Source organism: Stomoxys calcitrans, chromosome 1, assembly GCF_963082655.1.
Source record: "Stomoxys calcitrans chromosome 1, idStoCalc2.1, whole genome shotgun sequence".
In the NCBI taxonomy this organism is placed as follows: Eukaryota; Metazoa; Arthropoda; class Insecta; order Diptera; family Muscidae; genus Stomoxys; species Stomoxys calcitrans.
Genome location: NC_081552.1, coordinates 37,057,188 through 37,083,052, shown reverse-complemented (window position 1 = coordinate 37,083,052; position 25,865 = coordinate 37,057,188). Strand labels below are relative to the sequence as shown.

The window sequence follows — 25,865 nt, the reverse complement described above, 5'->3', positions numbered from 1 at the left end:
ACTAAAAGCCACTAAAGAGGAATTATAAACTCCTCCTCCTGAAGTGTTGCAAATTTTCTTTATCGAAACCTCAGCTATTGATGCATTGACAACATTGTATCAATCCAATTCCCAGGGAGAGGTGGAATGTCCAGAGAGTTGTGTATGTACTACAACCTCAAGTTATTAAAACCCCTCTCTGTGCCCAAGCAGGCTGCCAAAGTTGCATATCCTTCAGAGAGTTATGTATATACTGCAACCTCACGTTAATAACAGGCCTTTCCGTGTTCAATAAAGCCGCCAACGTGAAATGGCATATCCCCAAATTACCTTCTATGTAACCAAACATTTCATGAGGGGCATGGTAAATCGATCAATACCTAGCTCAAGCTCCTATAGGTGAGGAAGATCGTTCCCACACATAGGACCGATCACCACGGGACAATGACATCCATTGGTTATTAAAAGGGGCCAATAAATCGCTTGTCACAAAGAGCATCAAAGGCACTCAGTATTTAAACAAGAACCGGAGCAGCCCAGCCTCTCACTTGAGACTCCGCTGATTATCCATGACTACAATTACAATTACTCCGCATGGAATATTCCACTATACGCTCTCATTTGAGCTTTTCATGATAAGGACGAACACCACATACAGCGGAGCCCAAAGTTCCAGCCAGCGTGGTGCTCATAGTTATCCCGTGCCCAGGCTACTATAAAGTCTTTATTACGTCAGATTAGAGTACAATGGTAGTCAGGAAGTCCCTGTGACTTAAGTCTCTATGCTGACTACTGATAAGTACCTTGTTAAAGGCAACGTATAGCCTCGCAGGACGTCCATGTTGATTACGTCTGCAATAGTTGGCTTTAATATTCAAATATGAAACAAACACAAGTTGTATGACAAGAATAATTAATTTTACTTTATTCTCTTAAATTTTACGAGTATTTCTTTAAAAAACTTCAATTCATTTTTCTTAAAACAAAACAAAAAAAAAACAAAAAGTTAATATTCAATTAAAAGCTCTTCCCAATATGTGACCTAAGTACTAGAGAATCAGTTCATTTTCTTTCTTAACAACTATTACAAGCCAAAGTGGAAATTATTCAACTACATCATCATTTTTATTTGGCAAGAAATTCTTTTCGCGCTGTGTATTAAGATTCTGCATCATTTTTAGTTGTTTCAAACGTTCTTTAAACTGAAGTTTTAAAGTCTCTTCCGGAGTGTATAGAGAAAAATTGATTTCGGGCATTCCAAATGTGGATAATAGATAATTGATGCGTACGCGTTCATGGGCAATATTTGCCATACATTCCATGGTATCCAATCGGTTAAGGTACTCGTCATAGGCGGCCTGAACAACTTCGGCATTTGTGGGAGGTTTTGTAGTCAGTATTTTTGGCGTGGTTTTTGATGATGTGGACGCCGCAGCCGGCCACTGTTGGGCTCTGTCAACGTTGTTTGTTTCCTGCTGACCTTCTTGAGCATTGGAATTTTTATCATTGTCTTCTACTAGCTCAACGGCAAACTGTACTTCTGGATCATCCATGGCTTGCAAGGCACTCTTTCGTGGACGCCGTCTTGACTGGGCAAGGGGACTCTCATTAATTTCCATATTATTGGTAGTTGATGCTGCCGTAACTGTCTGACTATCTTCGTCAGAGTCCATTATTTCAATAACCTTGTTCATTTTTTTCGATTTTTGCACAAATTCGTTATAAAGCGTTTGGTTTAAACTTATGGGGCTTTTTTAGATATTCTGAACAGCTGTTTTGAGTCTACTACTTAATTTTGAGCGCATGATATGTTGAACGTACACAATTTATGAACTGGGCATGACATAATTACCAGGTAGTATATCGTTAACAGCTGAATACAATTTTTTCTTGCGAAGTGCACTATCTGTCAACGAGTCAAACAACGAAAAATGGCGTAACTAGTAACATACACAAATTCAGAGTTCGACTAATCACTGATTTTGACGGATAGTGCACTCAATATTTTGTTGTTGGGTAACTGCCACTACCAGTAAATGAATATTTCCTAGAACTAGGCTTTCTGAAGACAGGCACTCAGCTTTAAAGAAATTTTCGTTGGCAGTACCCCTGGGTACTGTTTAACAAACTTCAACAAAATTTCTTAATTAACTTAGACATTTTTATGACAAATTTTCTGCACAAACGCAATCTTGCCATCATATTACACTAGGATTAATTGTGCCCAATTGCTACTTTTAAGTAATAACCCTACAACCCCGTTTACATTGCTCTTTAAATCCAGATTTAATGGCTCGATCATCTGTTTTCTCATTATAAAATTAAACCCCGTTCACACTGCTCATTGAATCCGGATTTGAAGTTCTCGTCAGCTGATTTTATAAAGGGAAAACATATGGTCGAGCCATTAAATCCGGATTTAAGGAGCAATGTAAACGGGGTTTTAGCTGACGAGATCCTTTTACCCGGATTTAATGAGCAGTGTAAACGGGGTTTAAAAATAGCATTTAATTTTTTCAGACATTTTTCATTTACATTTTTATACCCTCCACCATAGGATGCGGGGTCTACTTATTTCGTCATTCCGTTTGTAGCACCTCAAATATGTATATAAGACCCCATAAAGTATATATATTCTTCATCGTCATGACATTTAAAGTCGTTCTAAGCATGTCCGTCTGTCGAAAGCACGCTAACTTTGGAAGAAGTCAAGGCGGATTTAAAAAGAGGTCTCACGTGAGCAGTTGGTAACAGCCAGCCAGGTTTGACGGTATGAGGATGTCAGATTTTTGTTTGAATTCTCTTCGTCGTCGCCAAAGTGACCGTCTGCAGGGGTTCGAGAGTGATTTATAGTACCAGTCTTAAGTGTCCATTAGTGTTATTGATGTTGCTCACGTGTACTTAGGGTTGATATTCTATTCTGCTTTCGGAATAGTTGCGGTAATCTTTAATTGTTCCTCGAGCAGAATTTGACAGTTTTGTTTTGTTTTTATTTTCATACCAAAATACGTGTTTTATTTGCATTTGTGGTTTTATTATTTCTGTGTTCGGAAATAAATAAAATAACAAAAAGAAAAAACGAACCATTGAAACCAATAAAACAAAAATGAAAAATGGTTTCTTTGACAAAATGTTGCCATTTACATATAAAAAAATATAACATCAAACAAAATATCGGCTGCAACAAAATGTATGGCTGGATCGTACTGAAATTCATGTATGTTTTTGTAATTTTAACCAAAACCCACCCAAAAATTTAAAAAAGAGACAAACACTAACATTCACCCAGTTACAATTAGAAGTTTGACGATCTCGTTTATTTTGCGTAAGAAAATGACTTGTGTTATACAGCAACTGTGGTTGTGCTTTCAATGGGCGTCCCGAAATGTAAATATTCCCTAGATGAAAAAACAAGTTATGATGGAGTTTCAACGCGAAAATCGAATATAGTACCGGCCTTTATATGGAGTTTGACAGCATTCCGCCTGAAAAGCTAAACAAAATACTCAGCTTTACTCGGGATAAAAAATCATTTAGTATTTATAGATGAATAAATCAGAAAGAATGTTTATATAAATAGAACGTTAAAGTACAACGTTTTAAGCGGGAAGAGTGTTTTATATATTCATAAAGCTACCATTACACGATCTCGGACATGTCAAATGATAATTTCAAAAATAGCAATTCTGGAAGTTCTACACATCGTGTGATACGTACGAAACATCTAGTGTGTCAAATGGATATTGGAATAAATATGCAACTATATCGGTTAAATCGAGCTCTTATTTCATTGAATATATGTACATGTAGACGCATGTCCAAGGTATATTTATAAGGTGGCCGCATCGGCGAATTGCTACAACAAAGCCATGGTACAATTAAGCATCACATAATTACCAGGTAGTATACCGTAAGCAGCTGAGTACAATTTTTTCTCGCGATGTGTATTATAGTGAAGAACCATGACACACACAAACAACAAAAAATCCCGTGAATTAGTAACATACACAAAATCAGAGTTGCACTAATGACTGATTTTGACAAAAAGAGTGCTCAATATTTTGTTGTTGGGCAACTGCCACTAACTGCAAATGAATATATCTTGCGATAGCGTCATTAGCACAACAACAAAAATCTACCCCCAACGAAACAACCTTGAGTGGCGAATGCCGTAAATTGAAATGTCGAAAGTGGTTTATTTGTAATAAACTTTGCTTTTACAACTTATCTTCTATTTGTACTAGCTGGACAGGGCCCGCTCCGCTGCGCCTTCTTTCACTCTCTTATTTTATCAGAGCCCTATACTGGCACTGGCAGGAAATAAGTCATGGGTTGGGGTGCCTTTAGATATTTCGCCCCAATGTGGATATCATTTTCGTGTTCTACTCCCAAACACCTTTCATAAGAGCCTTATATTGCTGTGATCGGTAAATACATCCGGTTTTTGGGGGCGAAGTGCACGCCTATATAATAAGATTCGTGATCTAGTGTCAAATACCTTTCACTTGAGCCACATATTGTCATTATTGGCTTATATTTCTATTTGAAGGGTTTTGGAGGTGGCGCGGCCCCCTAGATATCCCACCCTAAATAAGGATACCAAATTTCTGTTTTTGAGTTATTATAAACAAACCAAATTTCGCTTAAATCGCCCAGTCATCTCCGAGATCTGACATTTTTGAACATAGGGCAAAAGGAGGGTGCGCCCATTAAAGATTGGATGTTAGATCTACTTCATTCTCTTGGTTTAAGTTGTGGATTAGAGTTGCCAAACCCTTTGCCCCAAAAGTGGATATTAGATTAAAACCACATTTGAGCTATATATTGCTATGGTCGGTATATATGTATGGTTTAGGGGAATTTTATGAGGTAAGAATTTGAGCCCCTTTTTTTCCATAATCCACAAATGTGTCCAGTTTGAGGAGTATGTAGGGTGGGGCTACAAAAAATATTAGCATCGTGCTCTACTCTCAAATTTCTTTTTTTTAGCTCCAATTGCCGATGGTTTAGTGGGAGTTTATGGGGTGAGACGACACCCAAACACTCAAAATTGGATATCAAATTCTTTTTCTACTATCAAATACATATCATTTCTGCCCTTTATTGCCATAGTAGGCAAACATGACCGGTTTGAAGGGCGGACACTGAAATAGTATCAGCATCGTGCTAGAGCGCGATTTTGTGTGGCCCCATAATGTTAAGCATTTTGAAGGTGGCTGTCAAGATATTCAAGACAACGGGTCCCGTATAGAACCACATTAATTATTATTTTGTTGAGGTTTGGTTATATCTACATTCAAAATCATATTTCAAAGCTACTACTTGGGACACCACATTTTTAAAGAACCGTAGATCTTCTTGTGACTACCAAAGACCTTTTATTACCGTCCTATTCTATGCTGATCGCCTTTAATTTATTATTTTTAATTCCCTTTTTTGGGTAGGAAGGGGGGGAGGACGACTGCCCTCCGACACGTGCTTTTATTTGAATACAATATATTCTCGGTCGTCCTACATGACAGTTTGGTTTTGCTTTTATTGGGAGGAGAGGGTCGCTCCCTCTGACGCTAAGACCCAAAAAACAATTATTTCTGTCCTTTATTGTCGCGATATACATGTCCAGCTCATCGGCTGGAAGTGACCTAGATTCTTAAATCCTTATATTAACATTACATTCGAACTCTACTGTCATAGACCTTTTAATTCCCATATTATTCCGAACAAACTACACGTCCTATTGAAAGGTATTTAGTGGATAGATTCGTAGTTAACTCTCAAAGAACATTCATTTATACCCATTTTGTGACGTTGGACATACATGCCCGTTTTGGGGGTTTTTGTGGGCAGAGAGGACCCGTAGACACCTTGGAGAAAATTCTTATAACAGATGTGTACTCAACTTCCAAACACCTTTCATTTGATACCCGCATTGTCCCAATCGGTAAACATGTCCGTGCGGAGGGGGTTTTGGGGATGGGGAGGCCCCTCAAACACCAAGGGGCAAATTTTTATGTTAGATTTGTACTCTACTTTTAAATACCTTTTATTTAATATCCATATTGCCCAAAGCGTTGAAAGAGTCCTGTTGGGGATTTTTTGGGGTGGGAGACCCCCCGAAATTTGTATATCAAGTTCGTAATCTATTCTTAAATACCTTTCATATGATACCCAGCGCGGAATATCTGATCAAATAGAAATAGAACATCCCCTCGAGATTTTAGAAAAAAATCACTGCAGTGTTATCAAGTCTTTGACATTTAGATTTACAGGAAAATCAAAACAAAAATAAAAAAATTGTATTCAGCTGTTCGCTTGACCTCACCTTATAAGTGCATCCTGCAACAAAGCTTTTTTTGGGAAATTTATATGTCAAAATTCGGAAACAGGGCGAAAAAATTCGATTCGCGGTGACATTTAAAATTTTCGGCAAATTTGCTTCCACCAATCAGAGAAAGATGAAAGAAATTTATTAATTTTTAAGTGTCAAGCAAGAAAAAACAAATTTAAAAATGGGGCTGGGATTGATTCTAACATCATAGACGTGTGTCTCTATTATAACCAGGGACCACACATCACATGCTGAATTGAGTTCATACGATGTTGATGGGCAGGATAATTAGCGTACCACAAGCAAAGAGCTTCAATAAGAATATTGTGTGAATAGGATTTTCAGGTCATATGAAAAGGAGGGGCCTAAACTTTGTTGGCTACACAGAAAGAAAAATTTTCATGATATTAATGATTCTCCTTAACATTTATGAAAAAAAATTTTAATACTTCTCAAACTATTCATAACATTTATGAAACTCGTTTCATAAATCTCAATTCAATGAAACATGTCATAATATTTATGAAAATTAAACATACATATAGTTTATGAAAAGTTGTCTTAACATTTATTGTATGAAAAACGATCATAAAATTTATGAGTATTTTTCATAACATTTAAGAAAAAATTGTATAACATTTATAATAATATTTATTATATTCATGGAACCCTGTTCTACTGTTTAAAATTGTTTTTTTACATATATAAAAACGTAAAAAATAAAATCAAAAGCTTCACGCTTGTCACACTTGTATGTGGAAGGGGGGTAGCGATTATTGACCAGCATCTGGGAAGGCTGGATCGTTCCGATAGATAAAACCGACGCTGTACACGAACACAAGTATTTCGCATATGGCGAAACAATTAAAGGTGGTCTCACTTGTAAAACAACCATAAATCATATGGTGCAAACCGCCATCTTGCCATCAAACTGATCGACGTTTTGCCAACACACACAAAGAAATTTGTGTGCGTGTCGGTATACGTGTGCGTGCATGAGCAGAGAATATGCGAGAAAGAAGATGAAAACATAGAGAATGCAAACAAAAACCTGACCTTCACTGCAAAGTTCAAAACACCCAAAAGCTTCAAGATTTTACGTAGTACGAATGACACAGAAATCTAACTCTGCATTTTTGTATCTGTAAAACATGCATGTGTGTGTTTTTTCGTTCTTTCTTTTGCACACACAAACAAATGAGAAATAGTGGCAAAATGCTGTACCTCTTCCAAGTATACATTAACACCGGTATTCACAAAACTTAAAACAATTTTAAAGTAGTGTTAAAGTAGGCTTATATGACTTATTTCCTTTATAGAACTGTCAAATAAACCTACTTTAAGTTTGGTGAATATGGGCATAAGTAGTTTACTTGAACTTGACTTGGAAATTTATGAACAAAAGGTTACGAAACCCGATCATTACATTTATAAAAGAAAATTCTCTCTGTGTATAAGGGCCTGTTATTTACAATATTTACATGCTGTTAACATATGGTTTTAAATATAACAATACGTTGCGATACGTTAAAGCAGGCATCTTAGAGGGGGGAAACTCAACGGCTGACATAAATGCCGGCTTGACTTTGTAGTCTGGCATTCATCCAAACAAATAACAACAACAATTAAAGTCGGCAAATTGTGCCATTTAGTAAAAATATAAAGAAATCGATTTTGCCTGTTTTATTACAATTTTAATTTAAATTGCAATAAATGACCTGTGAAATAACGACATAACAATGACTTTGTTAAAATATATGTCATATTTTACAACATTTTCCGTATTTGCGGCACTAATATCTATCGTTTGGCAGGCATTTCTTTCCCTGAAACAGTTAAATAAAGTCACCTTAATATTAACCAGTTTATTGGCCATAGAAAACCTTAAACGACCTTCACCTAATGCCCCAAAGCTTAAAGTAGCCTTAGGCTATGGAGCCTGCAGTGATTTGATAATAAGCGCTACAGATTTTCTGAATTATTCCAGTGAAATTGTGCCAGAAATCAAACCGGAATTTACAGTAGACGAGGTGAATGATGAGGTGGAGTTACTGCAGACTTTTGGTTATTACTTTGAGAATGGAGCTGCGGCAGAGTAAGTAGACCGGGGCCTAAACAATTCGTATATCAATATATTTCTGAGGTAGTAAAATTATTGAATATTTCCAGACATTCGTAGACGCCCACACCACATATTGCCACGTAATTCATGTGCATATGTATGTGTAAATGTTTTTTTAAGAGACTTTTATCCTTGTTCTTGCAAAACTTGAAATTTTATTCCCATACTAGATTTACCTACGTAGGTACACTTTGAAATTTTGTTGTTTTGTTTTTAGGTTGGCAGCTATGTCAGTATCTATTGTATGTAATGGAAAAGAGTTGTTTTCTGCTAGGCCATTGATAAGGTGACTATCACTAGATATGTATCAGAGATGTGCTGTAAAAAACAAAGTGATTAAGTGATTAAGTGTGTTTATTTGAGTCTTCTTCTTTTTCGATTACATTTGAAATGACTTATCGATTACGTTTAAAATAACATTTAGAACTATTATTGTCTCGTTCTAATACACGATGAATGAATAATGGCTACGTGCTTGACAGTGAAATGTATACATATGGATACGAATATCAAAATAAAATGGAATATGAAAAAGGCTTGCTCTCGGCCTTTACTGTTACGTACAGAGCAAAGAGAGTCTGTTAAAATAATAATTTACTTTACTTATAACTAGATAACAAATACAACGAAATAACAATTTCTGTTAAAACCGTAACTAACAGAATGAAATGGACTAGCCCTTTAATTAATGGAAAAGTAAATATCACAGTTGCGTATGTATATATACATGTGTGTAAATAGCGTATTCATTAGCACGTTTTATATATGGGTTGTAGTGTTAAGACGGTGGTTAAACGAATTGAGCAAGCTCATTGTAAGTATTTAAAATACATTTAGATATAAATATACACGTATAACTAAAATAATTTAATATTCCTAGATATTTTTCTTCTCTTCTCTCATCCACGGTGTGATCCTATTATTGTTTTCTTGAAAAATTCAGGAGTGTCGAGGCGGGCTGAAGCGTTGTCATTGTTTTCATTTATTATTGCAACAGGAGAAAGGTAAGCTGAATCAGCCCATGTTGAATTTTCCTCCAATTCATAAATTTCTCTCATTAGGTCATTCTCATGTTCGGCTAACCCTTGAATAAACTTTTCTTGAAGCTTGAAACCATACGCACATAGTGGTTCAATGCCAGATTTATCATAAATGTAAGTGTTAGCATATCTTTTAGTGCGATTTACATAAAATTTATTTACACATTTCCTCAGGATTTTCCTCTCAAATATTTCCAACTCCTTTGCCACAGTAGGGGAAATTGTGAACCAGATTTGGAAACCATAGGCGAGTACCGGTCTTATAGCCACCTTATACAACAGTAACTTTGTAGACTGAGGTAAGTATTTACTGTTTAGGATATAAGAAAAAGAACCTAAAATTCTCTTCGCCTTTTGTAGAACTTCTCTGGCATGCAAGTTGAACTTCAACATCTTGTCAAATGTCACTCCGAGGTATTTTATTCTGGACTCAACAGGAATCGTGACACTATTAAGGGTAAGGTTAAGTGTTTTACTCTGGGGTACCACATATCTTGGACATTTACCAGAGGCGTTCCTAATGCATATTGCTCGGGATTTGGTTGCGTTTATTTTAATGCCCCAAGTATTATAATACTCATTAATGAGTCCGAGGTGTACCGATGCTTTTCCAAGAGCAATTTCAGGGGATTTGTCATGGGCATAAATAAGACAATCATCCGCGTATAAAATTGCCTGTGAGTCCTGTGATGTGTGTGGGAAGTCATGTAAAAATATATTAAAAAGATATGGTGCCAATACACTTCCTTGTGGGACGCCACTACCAACGGCCCCAAAGGCGGACGTTGTACCCTGTATGTCTACACAAAATCTTCTGTTTGTGAAGTAACTAGCCAATATTTTCACAATGTATGGATCAGTGTCCAACTGGACAAGCTTATAGATGATACCTGGGTGATAAACTGAGTCAAAAGCCTTTTCTATGTCGAGTGATATAGCAACAGTGCAGCATTGGTTACGCAGATTGACGATGATATCGTTGTGGAATTTCAATAGTGCATGCTGGGTGGAATGGGTTTTCCTGAAGCCAAACTGGTATTGTGGTATAGGTTCAATAAGATAACCATTTTCAACTTTTTCCTTTAGGACGTTTTCAAACACTTTCCCAATGTTGGACAGAAGGGAAATCGGACGATAATCGGATGGGGTCTTGCAGTCAGGCTTCTTCTTGATAGGGAGTATCTTTGCAACTTTCCAATCTGAAGGAAAGTATCCGTTATTGATGCAATGATTAAAAATAAATGTGAACAGATTTATAGTTGAGTCGGGAAGTTTTTTCAATAGAAAGTTAGAAACTCCATCTAAGCCACTTGATTTCTTATTATTTGTACGTTGGATAATGTCCCTGATCTTTCCAGGGTTCGTGAAATGGAAATTATCATGATTATGCAACGCATTGAACTCATCACTAAATGTATAAATATGGAGAGGAGTAACATTTATACAATTATCTATTCTCAGCTGCAAATCAGCAACTGGATTATGAGGTAGTCTTTGGCGAAATGTCTCTGAGTAGAATTCTTGGAAGTGGCGTGTGATATCGGAACTATTGGTGAGTATGTTGTCGTTCTGGATGATTTGTTGGCAGAACGGTGATTTAACTTTACCAGTTATTTGATAGATTTGTTTAAAAGCGGATGGACCAGGTTTAATATTCTGCAACCTTTTATTGAAATGATTCGCTTGCTCAATGTTGACTGATTCTTTGATAATAATTTTTATCAGTTGTATCTGCTTAGACAATACAGTATATTCACTACTTATTCGGTTTCCCGTGCGGTGGAATATTTTTTTAAGCTCTTTCTGCCAACGCTGTTTAATTTTATATAATTTCCTTGTTTTATCCGAAAGGGGGAATTTATTTTCTTGAAAAGTACTTTGCTTTGAGTGGGCATTATGAATAGAGTGAAAAGATGTTTTGAAATCATTTATCAAAATATCGATTTCGTCATTCCTAAGGTTGGAGTTGGAAAGTGGCATAATGCGGCAAGATGCAGAGTCCAATTCTTGGATAAAGCTGGGCCAGTTCGTGTCCTTATAAGAAGTATATGTTCTTGGAGACCTCAAAAGGAGTTCTGGTTGATCAACCCGGAGAGAAAATTTAATCGGAAAGTGATCCGAGAAAGAAGGCAATGTTTCGATGTGGAAATTTGGTGCAGTTCTATTAATCAGGTGTGGGCTGACCAAAAAGTGGTCCAGGTATGAGGCGCCATTTGGGTAAGAAGGCACTGAGTCACATAATCGATAAACATCAAGGCTATTATCTTCGAGCCACTTTCGTAACAACTTTCCATTTAAATTTTCGAGTAAATCACCCCATATAGGACTTTTCGAGTTCATATCACCTCCCAATATGAAACCATCAAAATTTCCACAAAGTTGTAGCAGTTTGTTCAGATCAGCCTCAAATCTTTGAGGTGGATAATTGCAGGGCACGTAAATTGAACCAATCAAAATCTTTCTACGGGTGTCATCGTTGGCAAATTCAATCTGTACTAACGCAGTACTTATTCCAACATCATTTAAAAATATACGATTAAATTGTATATTATTCTTAATAGCAACTGCAACACCAACCGAGGAGTTATTATAGACATAATTGTATCCATCTAATTTTGCTTTTCTATTTCCTTTCAGGTGACATTCTTGAATGAAACCAAAATCAATTCTATTACGATGCAGGCAGTTTTTGAGATCTATCTGGCGACTAGCATCCACCAGAGATCTTACGTTGTAAGTCAAAAATTTTATGAACCTATGGTCCATAATTAATTCGAATTTTATTCAACAGGCGCAAAAATTCATTCTTGGCCTCAGTCTTTGGCATTGTTGGATATCCAGATAAAAAAATGTTGATCTCCTGCTCCAGAGTCAACTCTTCAGATTCCAGAAATATGGAAGCTAATTTCAGAAATTGATCAATGACAGGAGGTTTTTGTGGCTGAGCATTGAGCTGCGCAGGACGCGTATGAAATAGATTGGAGAATGTATGGCCTGGTGTCACCATAGATAAGCCTACAGCTCTATTAACGTTATTCTTAGCAAGAGACCTCTCCTCAATTGCCTTAGCTACTCTTTGCCGACGAGCAGCAACATATTTCCTATATGTTGGGCACCCCCGCCAGTTAGCGGGATGGCCCACCTCACCACAGTTGGTGCAATAAGGGTCTGAGGAGTCCTCTCTAGTGCGCTGACATTCCCCGGGCTCGTGCTTCTGATCACACTTGACGCATTTGTACATTGAATTGCAATTCTTTGCAATGTGGCCCCAGCGTTGACACCGCCGGCATTGTATTTCCGAATCTGTTCTCCTCGGCTTTTCCCAGGAGACTATCTGACTCAGCAAGCCTCTGATACCAGAAATATCTGAGAGGTTCTTACCAGGAAATAGAGATACTAAAAACAGGCCAGTATTACTGTTCCTTTGTGTCTTGTACATTGCAACATTTGCCACAGTGTCTGGAATAATTTCATCTAACTCCTCTTTTATATCCTTTATTTCAGTGTCAGCCGTAAGACCTCTTAGAATAAAGGAAGGCTGTTTCAACTCCTTTGGTGTAAATGAATAAGAATGGATGCCCTTTTCTCTCAAAAGGGCCATCATTGAAGAGTGAACGGACGGATCAGAAAAAAATATTCTACTTTTATTCTTATTCATATTTTTTACCTTGAATGAAAACTTAGGTATAGTTTGCCTTAAGGTATCGACAAGCGCCTTAATGTTGACGTTGAAAATAAAAATTGGTGGGCACCATCTTGATGTTGTTTCACCGCTATCGTTGTTGTTGTTTTTAATGCCACTGCCACCCTGGGTGACTTGAGTTGATGAACTAGATGTCGAAGTAAAATCTACTTGAGAAAGGACACTTAAAATGCCGAATGGGTTGTCGTCCGTCTGTTTATGTTTCCTTAATCTTTCTCGAAGTTCATTGGCTTCCAAATCATTTGGACTCACTCCAATTTCTCCATGCTGCCTCTTGTTAGCGCTTGTTTGCGCGCTCATGTTGTTGGTATTTCCAGCTTTCGAATGATTTTGAGATGTTGAAATCTCCACCTCAGCGACACCACAATCCATGTCGTGGGGTATCGAGCCAGGCATCATATATGCAAAAACTGCAATCTAGATGCCTGTTAGTTATGTGTCTTCGTAAAATTTATGATTTATTAAATTTTTTCTGAGATAAACAAAAAATATACGTCTGTCTGATTTCAGGGTTGCCGTGTTTTTCAAAAAACAAAGATACTTGTGAATCTGCACCTGAACTGGTATGTGTGAACTCTACACAGATTGTGTATGTAGTACATGCACTTGCGGATGAATTAAAAAAGTACCAGGCTGTCAGGCGTTTAAGCAACAGCAAAAGGCGGCGGGATTTCTTATAGCTGCCATTAGACAAGACAGTCATTTGACTGTAGATTTGTGTATAGTCGGATGCATAAAAAAACCTTGACCTCAGATTTACTCTGAATAAGAGGCTAGCCACTATTCAAGGCGGCTGCTTTAAGGACGTCTTGGAATTTCTTCTCAGCCGTCCAAATCGCCTTCTGCTTGATACACGTCCGACGTTCATAGATTATGGTCAATCAATAGAGAGAATTGTAGGGAGGTGGTCCGATTCCAATGAAATGGCGCCTTGTCATTTCATTTCATTTCATTTCATTTATTTAACACCAAGCACAACAAGATTATATCTTATATTTTACTGTGCTGGTTCACAACAGTGCAGTTTCATCAATTAATTCCATTATAAACTATAACTTATAAAAAAATAAATAAATAATTTAATTATAACTTATACTACTAGACTACATACAATTTCTACTTATAATAATCATGTAGCTCCTTTTTGAATTCAATAGCATTGCTTATGAGTTGTATATATGATGGGAGGGTGTTCCAGAGACGAATACTGTTTACAATAAATTGCCTTTCAGTGATTTGAGATTCAAATCTAGGTTGAATCAGTTTGCGCCCTCGATTTGATCTAGCAAATTGTAGGTGTTTGTAAAGATATTCAGGTTGTTTGTTATAAATAACCTTATGTAGTAATTGCAAGCATTTAACATTTAGTAAATTTTCAACTGAAAGATCAAAAATCTGATAAGCAAATTGTGATATGTGGTCATACCGTGGTCTGTTGTATACATATCGTGCAATATCATTGTAGGCAACTTTGATTTTCCTATTGTCATCAGCACTGCAACTTGCAAATAATTCACAATTATATAGAAGAGTTGGGATTAAGTAAGATTTAGCAAGAAGCATACGAATTTCGAAAGGAGTTGACAGACGAGCTGCCCACATATTCCGCAGCATACCACGAACTTTTCCCACAGCTGCATTTATATGATTCGTCCAAGTTAAGGTAGAGTTGAATGTTAAACCCAAGTTTGTTGCTGCTTGAACACGGTTTACAATCGTGTTCTCAATCTTTACTTCAACTTGGTCAGGGATTGTTACACTTCTTTTGTGTATGATGATCAGCTTAGATTTGGTAGGATTTAAACGTAAGGCATTATTAACAGCCCAACAATATATTAAATTCAAATCATTATTTACATTAGAAATACATGTTTGAAAGTCATTCAGTCAGGAGACATCATTTACTACCTGGTCTAGTGATGCAATACACTGGCTTATAATTGCATAATAAACAAATAAATAAATACAGATGTCTGGCGTGCTGCCTCAATCGCCGGTAATTGTGGTTATGTGTCCTTATTCGCCAATCAAACCGTGGAGCTGTCATTCTGCTCTGCCAAAGCCATCCCCTCTAGTCGTTACCTAGGAGAATATGACGTAAGGCACATTAAAGTCCCCCTAGTAAAATTGTAAATTTGCTCATGAAATTCCTGTAAGGAAAGCGGGCATACTTCTCACAACGACTGCACGCTTAGGAAGCCAAAGCCATCGTCTCAATTACACAATTCAAAATGAGCATATACCATAGCTTCCATGCAATGGAACAAAAACAAATATTGAAAACTTTCTTAGATTCTGAAATATTTCTTGGTATACATATGTATTAATGCGGTTGCCTTCTTTCTTCACGTCTTTAATAGGCGGGTAATGCCAAATTCCTATTTGTTTCGGAAACTAATACAAATTGCCAAGAAACAGCACAAAGATAATATACAATGGGTAATTGGAGGCAATGCCCCTTTAATGGGCATACGTTTTGATAAGGAAGGCTGGGAAGTGCTGTTGGGGGCTCGTGTGTCTCACAAGTGAGTAAAGAACCAAAACAAACCATATATAGACTTCTTATCTTATGTTGTATATCGTTTTTTTTTTTTTCATCAAAGATTACGGCGTCTTATACCAAACAGCATAAAAATTGCTGGCGATCAAATAGAAGATGACGATATTCATTTAATATTAGAATACAAAGCGGGTGAAAAATGGGGCCCATTTACAGCTCCAAGAGCCAATCGTTATATACTACACAACGACCAGAATAATCCTCACTTGAATTCTCTGGAACACTTGCAGAAAGCCATTAAGGTATATCAACCAGATTTGTTTGTTATCAGTGGCATACAAATGATGGATAGTTATAAATTTGAAGTGGGCATACGGGAGGAGCGTCTATTAAAGTTAAACAAACAGATTAATGAACTTGCCCCCCACACACAAATCCATTTTGAAATGGCGTCTTATGTTGAAATCGAATTGCTGCAACAATTGAGAACCTACATACTGCCCTATGTTGATTCATTGGGCATGAACGAACAAGAATTAGAGAATTTAGCTCAGGTTATGGAATATGGCAAGACAAGTTTTGCCACAGACTGCAATCCCAGAGTGGGTGCTACGCTGGATCAAATGCGCAAAGTGTTTTCTATGCTGGCCAAAGATTACTATCAAAATGCCTCGACTGTGATCAAAACAAAAAGAAGAATGGTGACCCGCATACATTTACATACATTGGCCTTTCAGGCATTGCTGACCGCCAAAGACTCGGCATGGAAAAATACTAAAATAGGGGCAGCCAAAGCAGCCCTGGTGGCTCATCGTTATGTGTGTCAAACACAAATGGTGCGTGCACAAAAGTTATTTAAAAAAAAATTGTTTAACAAATATTATTTTCAGATAAATCCAGAGTCTGCCTCATTAATACTCGATGACAGTTTCTCGACTTCTTTGGATGCTGATAAGGCACAACGTGTATCATTCGATCCTCAAAATGCTGTGCCATGCTGGTCGGAGACTTTACAAATAACCGCACAAAAATCTCAGGAGATTGAAATATGTGTAGCTCCTGTCTTAGTTTGTCGTGTGGCAAAGAAAACCGCGGGAGCAGGCGACAATATCTCTGCCGCAGGCCTTTCTCAACAATTGTAGCTTTAGTTTTTTTTTTTGTTGTTGAGGCAGACTACCCACACCAGAAGCCATATTTTACTTAATGAGACTGTTAAAAAGATTTGGTGGCTCAAGATTTTTGTTTCCTCTTTCCTACAAAAAAACATTCCCCCCTCTTCGTTTCTAAAATTGGAAATGTGAGTTATTATAGATTGTACTAGATTTATTTTTTTTTGGACAAAACAACCAACCATCGTCTGTGGAATATTTTTGATATTTTTTGTATTGCAATTATAGTGATTTTTTTTTTGGTTTCGTATTTTTTTTTTGTAGCTAGTACGTAAAATGTCTGTTGGAATTTTTACATCGATCTTTACTTATATTATTATTAGTCCCAAATGTTAATTACCTTAAACCATTCCTTAAAAACCTAGAGTTGTAGGTTTTGTATTGTGAGAATAAAATGTACTTTATTATATTGACGAGTGAATAATGTTTTCTAATGAAAGGAAAATAATTGCAAGGACTGCATGGGACTAAACCCCCTCCCCTTAACCCTATCACTCACCTCCCCCTGCAATAATAACAAACAATCCCATGGCCGCCGGTTGTACGCACCGGTTTGACCCTATGAAATCCTCATCGGCAAGGGCTACCGCCTCAGTGTACGTGTTCGTCTTTTTTCGTCATGGGAGAGGCACATCCCGGAGTGCCTTCTCCGTACGCTTCTGGTCCGTGCCGGGATTGAAAAGAACCCCGGACCCTGGTTCTGTTCGGTTTGCCAGAACCGCCTTCATCATCGGTCGGTGTCGGTGAGGTGTAACCGGTGCTTGGAATGGGTACATTTCCGTTCTTGCTCTGGCCTAACTTCGCTACGGGAGTATAGTCATACTGGCTATGTCGCTAGGTGCTGTGCGAACATAGCCAGCAGTGGGTCACAAGCGTCGCCGTCGTCGCCTTCGGCGTCCTCGTCGTCGGACTATGTGACCCCCCCCAACCTCTCCCGTACCAGGCCAGTGCCGGGAAGTGTATCGTTCTTGCAGTTAAACCGCAACGGACTGCGTGGCAAGATTGATGAGATCGTAGATTTTATGAGTCGGAAGAGCATATTGGTCGCAGCGATCCAGAAGACAAAACTGACAAACACCTGCAGCTTGCACAGTTGTCACGGATACAAAGTGCTACGTAAGGATCGCTCAAGGAATGGAGGTGGGGGATTGGCCTTCGTGATACACCATTCCGTGCAATATAGACCTATCACGCCTGCGCTTGGAGCTAGTGACCCCTACATGGAGTGCATGGGGATAGCAGTCAAGTCCGGTACTGCCAAGATAGAGCTATACAACGTGTACATACAGCCGGTTGGTAGCTGTTTCCCGATTAAACCAAGCTTACAACTCCAACATAAGTGGGTAACTATCTGGCCATAATCGTCTGGTTCTAGGGGACTTTAATGACCAGCGTGGCATAGCTTTGGCAGAGCAGATTGAAAGCTCCACGTTTTGCACGGTGACTGAGGATGCCCCCACTAGGATTACGAGGAGGTGCAGCAGCTCGCCAGACATCTCCATTGCATCCCCTGATCTCCTGGCAAGCCGTCATCTCTTTGGGGTCAGGCCACCTCCCCATAATCCTCTCCATCGACCGACCACCCGACTTCATAACCTCTGAGCGCCGGACGTTCATCAATTACAAGAAGGCCAATTGGACTGGCTTCAGAGATTATACCAATCGCCGCTTCAATGAACTGCCACCCCCTCTGATGTGCTTGTGGCCGAGAGGAAATTCCGAGACATCATCAACGCAGCAGCCGCTCGCTTTATACCAGCCGGTCGAATACCGCAAGTGCGACCCAATTTCCCGGCGCAAGCAGTGGTACTCGCAGACGAGCGTGATGGGATTCGTGCTATGGACCCCGCTAAGCTTCCCGTGATAACGATGGGCACCACACAAGTCGGAGCTCAAAGTTCCAGCCTGTGTGGTGCTCATAGTCATCCCGTATCGGCCGGGGTCCATAGTGGCATGGGGCGGATTAATATCTGCACTCTCTTTTCAACCTAACCTAACCTAAAAAGTTAAATACTTCACATTTACAAAAAGTTGTGAGATTCTTAGCCTAATTCATTTTAATTTGCTCCCCAGCCATAACAAGATTATGCGAAAATTTAAACTGTTGGATATTTGAACAAGTCCCATGTTAGCAATACAAAAAGATTTAAGCAACAACACTAAGTTTGATCTGTAGAATAGAAGTTAATAAGATTTAAGCGAAAAACATTATTCGAGTGTGAAAAGATTCTTAACTCGGCGGGCAATACATTCCAACACCTGGTCACACGAATACAGAATGATCTTTCGAAAACAGACCTAAATATACGGGACAAGTTTATCTGAGTACTCCTTCTCGAGCGAGAAAAATTTAATTATCTACGCAGTGATACCGGTGTTCCACTTTTAATAACTTTGTTAAAGAATAAAATATTTCGTAGATCAATAAAACGGTCAAAAGAAGTTCCCAAAAAGGTTTTGACATAACCTGAAATGTGGTCATGAACACGTACATTACATGGAATCCTAGCTACTGCATTCATTACCTGTTTCAGTTTTAGAAGATTCTAGTCAAACGTTCCTGACATTATCTCCAAGCCATATATTGGGTTGCCCAAAAAGTAATTGCGGATTTTTCATATGACAAATTTTTCACAGCTTGTGACTCTGTAATTGCATTCTTTCTTCTGTCAGTTATCAGCTGTTACTTTTAGCTTGCTTTATTAAATTTCCTAACAATTGTGCCCAAAGCAGCGCTAAAATTTTCATAATTGCTAACCACAGGACCCTGTTTAAATCAAAAGTGAAAATTACTACCATGGTGGCGAACCAAACTGTTGATATTAGATATAGTAATAAAACTTTGCTTTTGAAACTTAAAAACATAAAAATCTCTATCAATTATTCAAATGACACATCCATTCATTAATATTTATTATGAGATCAAAAATGTAATTACTATTCAGAGAATGTTAGAAAAATAGATGCATATATTGGGTTGCCCAAAAAGTAATTGCGGATTTTTTCAAAGAAAGTAAATGCATTTTTAATAAAACTTAGAATGAACTTTAATCAAATATACTTTTTTACACTTTTTTTCTAAAGCAAGCTAAAAGTAACAGCTGATAACTGACAGAAGAAAGTATGCAATTACAGAGTCACAAGCTGTGAAAAAATTTGTCAACGCCGACTATATGAAAAATCCGCAATTACTTTTTGGGCAACCCAATATATATAAAAAATTTTAAAAAAGAAATGAATGAGGAAAATAGTACCAAGATTTAACGCTATTAAAAAGAAATCTAAAAGGTCACAAACTATTGATATGTAAAAGCTTATATATTTCCTTTATGTTTCGGGTTTACATGTAAAGGGTGATTTTTTTGAGGTTAGGATTTTCATGCATTAGTATTTGACAGATCACGTGGGATTTCAGACATGGTGTCAAAGAGAAAGATGCTCAGTATGCTTTGACATTTCATTATGAATAGACTTACTAACGAGCAACGCTTGCAAATCATTGAATTTTATTACCAAAATCAGTGTTCGGTTCGAAATGTGTTCATTCACCGTAACGTTGCGTCCAACAGCATCTTTGAAAAAATACGGTCCAATGATTCCACCAGCGTACAAACCACACCAAACAGTGCATTTTTCGGGATGCATGGGCAGTTCTTGAACGGCTTCTGGTTGCTCTTCACTCCAAATGCGGCAATTTTGCTTATTTACGTAGCCATTCAACCAGAAATGAGCCTCATCGCTGAACAAAATTTGTCAAAATTTGAACACATTTCGAACCGAACACTGATTTTGGTAATAAAATTCAATGATTTGCAAGCGTTGCTCGTTAGTAAGTCTATTCATGATGAAATGTCAAAGCATACTGAGCATCTTTCTCTTTGACACCATGTCTGAAATCCCACGTGATCTGTCAAATACTAATGCATGAAAATCCTAACCTCAAAAAAATCACCGTTTATAAAGGGTTTACATGTATTCGGGCATTTCAAAAAAAAAAAAAATTGGTAAAAATTTATATTTTACACACATCACATTTATTGATCGTCAACAAATTATGTGACTCTGCAATTGCATTCTTTCTTCTGTCAGTTATCAGCTGTTATTTTTAGCTTGCTTTAGAAAAAAAGTGTAAAAAAGTATATTTGTTTAAAGTTCATTCTAAGTTTTATTAAAAATGCATTTACTTTCTTTTAAAAAACCCGCAATTACTTTTTGGGCAACCCAATAAAAACAATGCTCATGTCCAATCTCTAAAATGAACTGAACCTATATCTATTTCGCCCTAGTTTTCTTTGATTGTGAAATATTTTAGTTATTTTTATTGAAGAAGATTAAAGATTTTAAATAACTATTGGGTTGCCCAAAAAGTAATTGCGGATTTTTTAAAAGAAATATATGCATTTTTAATAAAACTTAGAATGAGCTTTAATCAAATATATAATTGCCATTTTGTTCGATAACCTTTTGCCATCTTCCTGGCGAATTTAGTATTCCACGCTCATAGAACTTCTGGCCTTTATCTGCAAAAAACTGAACCAAGTGCGATTTTATAGCCTCATCATTGCCGAAAGTTTTACCATTTAAGGAGTTCTGCAAAGATCGAAATAAATGGTAGTCTGATGGTGCAAGGTCAGGACTATATGGAGGATGCATCAAAAGTTCCCAGCCAAGCTCACTCAGTTTTTGGCGAGTGACCAAAGATATGTGCGGTCTAGCGTTGTCCTGGTGGAATATGACACCTTTACGATTGACCAATTCTGGTCGCTTCTCCTTGATGGCTGTATTCAATTTGTCCAATTGTTGACAGTAAACATCCGAATTAATCGTTTGGTTCCTTGGAAGCAGCTCAAAATATACCACACCCTTCCAATCCCACCAAACAGACAGCATAACCTTCTTTTGGTGGATATCAGCCTTTAAAGTGGTTTGAGCTGGTTCACCATGCTTGGACCATGATCGTTTTCGACTAACGTTGTTGTAAACAATCCATTTTTCATCTCCAGTTATGATTCGTTTTAAAAACAGTTCGAATTCATTGCGTTTAAGGTGCATATCACAAGCGTTGATTCGGTTTGTTAAATGAATTTTTTTCAATACATGTGGTACCCATATTAAAATTGACGCCAAACAAACAAATGTAAACAAAATTTCGCGCACTTTTTTTCTAAAGCAAGCTAAAAGTAACAGCTGATAACTGACAGAAGAAAGAATGCAATTACAGAGTCACAAGCCGTTGAAAAAATTTGTCAACGCCGACTATATTACTACTATATTACCGACAATTACTTTTTGGGCAACCCAATAAAACACCTAAAAATAATAAAAAAAATATTAAATTAATTCCTAAAATTTTTAATTTGATCTTTATGTGTTTGGGTGAACCTATATTTATTTCGTGCACTGTATATAATCTTGATCGTCTTGACATTCCCAATCGACTTAGCTATTTCCGCCCGTCTGTCGAAAGCACGCTAATTTCGAAGGAGTAAAGCTGGGTGGTTGAAATTTTACACAAATATTTTCTATTAGTGTAGGTCGGTTGGGATTGCGAATGGGTAGAGATGGGTTTCTACCGGGTAAATACTCAATGATTTGGTAATTATTGGGTAAATACCCAACAAATACTTTTTTGGGTATTTATAAATTTTCAGATATTTTGGTAATGCAATTTTTGATGATTTCGCATTCTCTGTATATAAACCTGACCTTCTGATCTCATAAAATCGGAATATAGTTATATATAGCCATATATAGACCGATCTCCAGACTTAAAGTCTTAAGGCAATAAATTGACCATTTTCCGTCCGATTTTGAAGAAATTTGGCACCGTCCGCCTGTTACGCCGAATGACCCGGTTCAAATTCCGGCACAAACATTAGAAAATTTTTCAGTGGTGGTTGTCCCCCTGGCTACATTTGTGAGGTATCGTGTCATGTTAAAACTTCTCTACTAAGTGGTATCGCTATGCGGCACGCCGTTCGGACTCGGCATCATTGAGCTTAAACTTTCATTGGACTGCACTCATTGATATTAGAGAAGTATCCCCAGTTCCTTAGTGGAATGTTCATGGAAAATTTTAGTAGTAATTCTAGGGTCTAAGAAAAGACGAATACCTATGATGTCTTATCAAGCGTCACTGAGTCCCACATCCATGACAGTCATAAATTCATGTTTATATAGCTTAATTAAGATTTTTATTCACGTTAAAAATATGTTCACTCTTTTGCTTATGCACTTAAAACGTTTTTTGATATTTTACTTACAACTAGATTGTCTTTTTAAAGGCCTGGCATAACGTACGCAATATTATCTAAAGTTATTGCAAGATTCGTCTTAAGCTTATTCTTCTTGTCGAGTCCTGGAAGGCATGTTGTAAGACATAACAGTGGTCCCAATGAACACAGTAAACTGTCCAGCAGCACTGACAAACTGCCCGAAACAGCTATTTGACCTTCATGATCTTTCAAACGCTCACCAATAATTGTGAGACTTTCTCCCAACAGTTTCAAGTGAGCTGCTGCATCAATGGGCTCTATAGTGGGCAGAGGTGTGTTGGTATTATACATTGCCGTATTGTAATTTGGCACAGAACCATTGGTGTATAGAGCCACAGAATTGGCATTCTTATTGGAACCCCCAGTTGTTGTACTCTTTCTATTGTAGGTATTACTGCGTGTTCTTTTAGCAGTTGGTGTTGTGGGTTTAGTTTCGGCCATATCATCCATGGCTTTTTGCTTTTCTTCAGCTTGCATTTGAAGTTTCTTGGTTCGACTTGTTGTTGGCCTATTGATAAAAGTAGAATTTGTGCTATTTCCTGTTGAGGCGATGACTCCCCTCTTGCCATCTCTACTCATGCCACCTGCTCTTTCCAGAGCTTTGGCTTTGGTAGCTTGTATTTTAGCTTTTCGCCGCCAATTATTTTTCTCCTTATTCGATACATTGGCCCACAATTCGCGTCTAGCGTTAGCAAAATCCACATCCTTTCCAAAATTACCAGATTTCCTATACTCTTTTGCCCACAAACTATATGCGGTGTAACGCGATTTACCCTTATCTTTTCGTTCTAAGCGGCCATCTTTACCCATTCGCTTTTCCGTCATGTACAAAGACTTACGAACTTGAGAATCCGGATTGCGAGCATTTCTCTGCATGCCAGCAGCTCCCTCAGTGCCCACCAAATCTGCCACTAATTCACCGAAACCATCGTCATCTGTATCATCGCTGGCATTGTTACCCATACCATCATCCAAATGTTCATCATCCTCATCGGAATTTATAGGCTGCATATCTAGGTCAATGTTTGCTTCCCCCGTTCCGCCATGTTCGTTCTCATTATTCAGGATATCATCGTCGTCTGCCATATCATGATCTTCTTGTTCTCCTACCGCCAACTGCCTAGCCCTTAGCGCTGCTAAACTGGGGCGTCCTCTACCATGCTTTGTGGGAAGTTTGGATGAAGAACCTGCAGTAGTTGGCCTCTTATATACCTTTCTTTGGATACTCTCTTCGGGCGATTGAAAATCTAAGAGTTTAGAAGATTTTTTTCTTACACGACCACTTCGTGAAACTCCTGTTACTTCAAATTCTGCAATGAGAAAGAAAAAAATTTGTTTTTTCTCTCGTGTACTGATTCGTATTAGAAATTGGGTTGATGCACCAAACCAAGGGCCACAAGGAATATCAGTAAAATCGTACCAAAACATGTTTTAATAATCTTCAAATCTTTAAAAAATTACCTTTTGTGTTTGGCGTTTCCATTTTATTGTAAATTTAATTCATTTGTGCAATTATCAACTTATCTGGTCACCGGGCGAATGGGCTGGACTGGACTAGAAGCTGAGTAACTGGCTGTAGCGCAAATTGCTGTTATATCGTATAATGTACAATAATAACAAAATTTACAACATACCTCAATATCACCTTTAAAATCTATTGAAATCCTTTAAAAACGTTTTAATGTTTGTTTTGGTTCATAGCTTCCATTCGTTCACTGAATTCTCAAAGTTATTCATTCCAGTGAATGCCAGATTACGCCTGCAACATCGTGTTGCAGCGTTACGGGTCTTTAAAACAAATTTTATGGGAAATTCATACGCAAAGATTAATTGCATATTTTTTGACGGTCGGAGAAATTTACGAGAACTTCATACGCAAAGATTCATTGTATTGCTCTTGACGATCATAGAACTCAATTTCTATGGCCCAATTCAGGATTCACTGAATAAGGTTAAGCCAAGCGATCAGCCGATATACTTTTTTTTTAATATTTGGCAGTACTTGGCATTGAGGATGTCAACTTGTTCTCTTTTTACATTCATTCTTTGTTTACGTTTTCTCCTATATGATGACATTTTCAATCGTCAGATTTGACATCCTTAATGATATTTATGGGGCCTATCCACTTTGTGTTTTTGCATGTGACCTAACCTTCTATTAGTGAATCCTGGGCCCAATTCAGAACTCACTGAATAAAGTTAAGCCAAATGATCAATAATGAATATTAAATTAATTCATATAATTTTTACTTTTATCTTTATGTGTTTGGGTGAACCTATATTTATTTCGTGCACTGTATATAATCTTGATCGTCTTGACATTCCAAATCGATTTAGCCATTTCCGTCCGTCTGTCGAACGCACGCTAGTTTCGATTCATTGTATTGTTCTTGACGATCAGAGAACTTCTTTTCCTTGGCCCAACTCAGGATTCACTGAATAAAGTTAAGCCAAATGATCAGCCGACACAATTCTTTTAATTTTTTGCAGTATTTGACATTGAGGATGTCAACTTTTTCTCTTTTTACATTCATTCTTTGTTTACATTTTCTCCTATTTGATGACAATTTCAATCGGCAGATTTGGCATCCTTAATGATGTTCATGGGGTCTTACCAGTTCGTTTTCGCAAGTGACCTAACCTTCTATTAGTGAATCCTGTTGTTAACCATAGCAAAAAAAAGTCGAAGAAGTCGGCGGTAAAAATCGTATTGAAGCTAATTGCCTGTTCCACTAACTCAAATGAGTGA

General features: G+C 37.6%; 3 protein-coding genes across 3 annotated transcripts; 1 reads left to right on the top strand and 2 right to left on the bottom strand.

Annotated features, from left to right (window-relative positions):
• Positions 1-875: 875 nt before the first annotated feature.
• LOC106093594 (uncharacterized) lies at positions 876-1,753 on the bottom strand. The gene has a single exon (XM_013260669.2). The coding sequence runs from the start codon at positions 1,671-1,673 to the stop codon at positions 1,083-1,085; it is 591 nt and encodes a 196-aa protein (XP_013116123.2). The 5' UTR covers positions 1,674-1,753; the 3' UTR covers positions 876-1,082.
• A 6,164-nt stretch (positions 1,754-7,917) lies between these two features.
• LOC106093596 (ADP-dependent glucokinase) lies at positions 7,918-17,249 on the top strand. Its single transcript, XM_013260674.2, has 4 exons — positions 7,918-8,402; positions 15,533-15,697; positions 15,776-16,508; positions 16,563-17,249. The coding sequence occupies exons 1-4, from the start codon at positions 8,047-8,049 to the stop codon at positions 16,812-16,814; spliced, it is 1,506 nt and encodes a 501-aa protein (XP_013116128.1). The 5' UTR covers positions 7,918-8,046; the 3' UTR covers positions 16,815-17,249.
• A 5,757-nt stretch (positions 17,250-23,006) lies between these two features.
• Positions 23,007-24,851, bottom strand: LOC106093592 (uncharacterized). The gene is made up of 3 exons (XM_013260666.2): positions 24,751-24,851; positions 24,578-24,689; positions 23,007-24,426 (listed from the first exon to the last, which is right to left on the bottom strand). Exons 2-3 carry the CDS (start codon positions 24,597-24,599, stop codon positions 23,120-23,122), a joined length of 1,329 nt encoding a protein of 442 aa, XP_013116120.2. The 5' UTR covers positions 24,600-24,689; positions 24,751-24,851; the 3' UTR covers positions 23,007-23,119.
• Between the last annotated feature and the right edge of the window lie 1,014 nt (positions 24,852-25,865).

What these genes read in the sequence shown, in the direction of transcription:
- LOC106093592 (XM_013260666.2), bottom strand. Translation starts at nt 24,599, where the DNA reads ATGGAAACGCCAAACACAAAAG. An exon ending in GGAAACGCCAAACACAAAAG is followed by an intron (nt 24,427 to 24,577) that starts GTAATTTTTTAA and finishes TTCTCATTGCAG; the next exon opens with AATTTGAAGTAACAGGAGTT.
- LOC106093596 (XM_013260674.2), top strand. Translation starts at nt 8,047, where the DNA reads ATGACTTTGTTAAAATATATGTCATATTTTACAACATTTTCCGTATTT. An exon ending in GAGAATGGAGCTGCGGCAGA is followed by an intron (nt 8,403 to 15,532) that starts GTAAGTAGACCG and finishes CGTCTTTAATAG; the next exon opens with GCGGGTAATGCCAAATTCCT. An exon ending in ATGTGTGTCAAACACAAATG is followed by an intron (nt 16,509 to 16,562) that starts GTGCGTGCACAA and finishes TATTATTTTCAG; the next exon opens with ATAAATCCAGAGTCTGCCTC.
- LOC106093594 (XM_013260669.2), bottom strand. Translation starts at nt 1,673, where the DNA reads ATGAACAAGGTTATTGAAATAATGGACTCTGACGAAGATAGTCAGACA.